Source organism: Tupaia chinensis, unplaced genomic scaffold (genome assembly GCF_000334495.1).
Source record: "Tupaia chinensis unplaced genomic scaffold, TupChi_1.0 Scaffold000183_1, whole genome shotgun sequence".
Taxonomy (NCBI): domain Eukaryota; kingdom Metazoa; phylum Chordata; class Mammalia; order Scandentia; family Tupaiidae; genus Tupaia; species Tupaia belangeri.
Window position 1 is genome coordinate 858419 of NW_006159658.1, and position 3911 is coordinate 862329.

Below are 3911 nucleotides of genomic sequence, written 5' to 3' on the forward strand. Positions count from 1 at the left end.
AGGAGGATTTTCTTGTGGGAGGCAGCATAGCCAGGAAGCTAGAACCTCAGCCAGGGAGGAGGAGAGTGTCCCATGCAGGTAGAGGTAGGCCCTGTGCAAGAACAGCCAGAGAGAGTGGGAAGAACATGTCCACAGGGATGGGGCCTGAACTAGGGAGTCAGAGCCCAGCTGGGGAGAAGGGCATCTTCATGGGAGAGGAGTGGCAGCAAAGCTGGATAACTTCTAGGAGACGAAGCAACTACATTAAAGATAACGAATGCTGGCTTTTTACTGTTACGAGAGGTAGCTAGAATTGTGGAAGGGGAGAAAAACAATAAAACCGGAGGTGTAAGATTGGGACTAGAGGTATTTGTCTGAACATATGTTTGTTAATATATTTGGAATACAGAAATAAATATGGAAATAATATATGAATAAATACAGAGGTAAATTGTGTGTGTGTGTGTGTGTGTGTGCACGCACGCATGCACATGTATGTATCTATCATATAGGAGAAGCAGGAGTTAAATGGGGGAGAATAAAAGATCAGGACCATTTGGGGACAGCTAAAGGCAGAGAAGCTGCAGAGACAGAAGCTGTCTGTGAAAAAACTCCACACAAACAATTATGTTTTGGAGTGTTGTCCTCTTGGCCTTTGGAAAAAGTCATATAACACTCAGTTTACCTCCCTCTACACTATGACTCCATATAATTGCCCTGTTAAAGAAACAGCCAAATATGTGTACCTGTATATCTTTTTTTTTTTTGAAGAGGTTTTTTCGCTATAGGGCGTGTGCGCTCACCAGACAGACAGAGACAGAGAGACAGAAAGCGAGAAATCACCCCCCAGGGGGGATGGTCACGCCGCAATCCCTTCTCCTCTATTCTCCTCTCGGGATCTTGGGCACGCACACACACGCGCCCGGCGTGAGTTTTAAGCCACCGGGTCTGGGACGTGAACTGCGGTAGACTACATGGGAGTCCAGCGACATAGCCATTACGCTAACTGCTGGTTCCCTGTACCTGTATATCTTTTTGCTGAAGAGGAGTGGGAAATAAAAGACAGCCTCCTCTCCTACATGCTATAAAGAGAGGTGCTTTCAGGAGATCTGGAGGTGATGAGCAGCAAAATGAACGGGTTCACGATGGAGCTAGTTAACAGCAATAGAGAAAAGCAGAGCACGCTGAGGAGCAACTTCGGGAGGCATGTGACTTTGCTTCCCCCCTTGCACTAGAGGAAGCCCTTGGTGGATAAGTAATTACGTTTGCATGCAGAAGCACATACATTTTATTTTTTCTGATGAATTCAGAGAACACAGATCTTAGGAAAGACTTCTTTAATTGCTTGTTTCCTCTTTTCCTTTCCTTCCTAATTCTTTTCCCCACCCTTTCAGTTCCCACTTTCATTGTTTTTGCATATACGGTCTGTTTAAAGGCTGTGCTCCTCACTGTGCTGGGCTGGGGATGGTACCTCTGTCTCTGGACTGAGTAATTACTCAGTATGGTTTTAAGTCTTATGAGACATTTTCTAGGGGAATTTGCCTGTTGAGTGCTTCTGCTCTGATCTAATTAAATGACAGGAAGTGGACAATTTGCTACCATGCTTGGTTCTCATTTACGAGATGTTTTAAGGAAGGGATGAAATTAATTTCTTGAAAAGGCAGATCTCTTCTCAATATGGCTTCAGAAATCACTTATGCTGAAGTAAAGTTCAAAAATGAATCCACATGCTCAGGCACCAACTCAGCCTCTCCTGCAGGTAAAGGCATTTTCTGGTGGTTGGATTAATGCTGATATGAGGAATGAAGAGAGGGTTTATAAACAGAACATGGGAGGTGGGTGGCAGGAACAGCGCTGCTAATAGTTGGTTCTCTGACTGGTTTTGTCTGTGAAATCCAGAGGCTCAGAAGATTTATTTGCCTGTCGATAAGCATTAATGGTTTGTATAGTTGAATAGTAGTGAAGAAAAGATTTACAATTGCTGTTTTTGGCCTCAACTTCTCTGACTATAAGAAAACTGGGGTGTAAGCGATAACTGTAGTCCTAAGCTAAGGATGCTGGAATGTTTTGCTCCTGAGTTGTTTGAGACTGAGACAGGAACTAAGAGATTGGGTAGAACCGTCAGCCCAGGTCCAGGAGTTATTGATGAATTAGTAGGATCTATTTTTTGATTAATTTGAGGGGAAGAGTTTGGGTGGAGAATGATGAAAGTGTATTTGTTAGTGTGGAACTTGAATGGAACAAAAGACCACTACAAATGAAAGACTAGAACATCTTACAAAGTATATAGAAACACAGCAAATAGATGTGAATACCAGATATAGTGGGTGTGAAAGAGTAGAGTCCGAGGAAGGACAGTTAGAAGAAAAATAGAGAGGCAAAGCATTAATAGGACAAGGAAATTTGGTATTATCTGTGGAAGATACTTTCATTGTTTTGTCAGCTGGACTGAGGAGAAATGTTCACATGTTGAAATATTCAGTTTGTAAGCTAAATAATTTGATGGAATGCAAAAGAGAAAGTGAAATAAAAAAAGAAAAAACAATCTTACAAATAAAGTCCTTTAAATCTTCAGAGAAATATTTTTTGAGGTCAGAAAATCTAGTGCATATTTAATGTCTAAAACACAGTCAATTAGGAGGGATATGGAGGCAGAGCATTGACAGGATGAGGATGTTGAAGACATTTTGATCAACTGGACTGGGGAGAAATGTTCACATATTGAAATGTTCACTTTGTAAGCTAAATAATGTGATGAATGTATAAAAAATTAAAAAATATATGATAACAAAAAAAAAGGTTTGGGAGTAGATAAAAGGTAATTTGAGTGGCATTTGTGATGTCAGATACTGGACAATAGACAAAAACAAACGCACGTAGAGTGCAAGAAACTGCGGACGTAGATGGTGGGGATTGTTCATGCTTCTAAACACCTCCTGGGGGTATGGAGAGCAGGTGGGGTGATTACTTTCTTCCTATTTAAAAAATGTATGTGAATTGGCCTTGGCCTGGTGGTTAAGGCAGCTGGATCCAAAGTGGCTTACTATGTGGTTCAAGTCCCAGACCTAGTGGCTTGAAAATATACCAGGTGCATGTGTGTATGTGTCCAAGATGCTGAAAGGAGGGAGAGATGGAGGAGAAGGGATTGCAGCATGACCATACCCTGGGGGCGGGGGGGAGTAAGCAACATTTTCTGTTTTTCCTCTCTGTCTCTTTTGGGTGAGCGCATGTGTCCTCTGGGAATTAAAAAAAAATATATATATACAATGTCTTTATTATATAAGCAATAATATTAGAAAAAAATTAACCAGAGATACCCAATAATTTATACTTACTCTTTTTAAATGAATTATTTATTATATTTTATTTGTTCTTTAATTTATTTTAATTTGACCACAGAGAGACACAGAGAGAGAGAGAGAGAGGGAAAGCAAGAAAGCAAGCCACCAGGTCTGGGACTTGAACCACTGTCAACCATGTGGGAGTCCAGCGCCCTTAACCACCTGCTGGCCTCTAAATTATACTTACTCTCATGATGTATAAAGACAATAATTTGCATTTTTGTATGTATCCTTCTACATATAAACATAAATAAATATTTTAAAAGTGAAATCAAGTTATACTGAAGGATTTTTTTTTTCCCCCAGTAAGAGAATACGTTATAGGGAACCAGCAGTTAGCGTAATGGCTATGTCGCTGGACTCCCACGTAGTCAACCGCGGTTCACGTCCTGGACCCGGTGGCTTAAAACTCACCCCGGGCGCATGTACGTGCATGCCCAAGATCCTGAGAGGAGAATGGAGGAGAAGGGATTGTGGCGTGGCCATCCCCCCTCGGGGGTGATTTCTCGCTTTCTGTCTCTATGTCTCTCTCTGTCTTTCTGGCGAGCCCATGAGCCCTATAGCGAAAACCTCTCCAAAAAAAAAAAAAAA

The 3911-nt window shown here is 41.5% G+C and overlaps 1 protein-coding gene across 1 annotated transcript in view; it reads left to right on the forward strand.

Moving 5' to 3' along the window:
* The first annotated feature begins 1307 nt into the window (after positions 1–1307).
* Positions 1308–3911, forward strand: part of LOC102481925 (C-type lectin domain family 4 member A) — a 30105-nt gene continuing 27501 nt past the window's right edge. Inside the window, exon 1 of the mRNA XM_006146630.3 lies at positions 1308–1738. Within this exon, the coding sequence (XP_006146692.1) occupies positions 1657–1738 (82 nt within the window). The 5' untranslated portion in view covers positions 1308–1656. The remainder of the gene's footprint in view (positions 1739–3911) is intronic.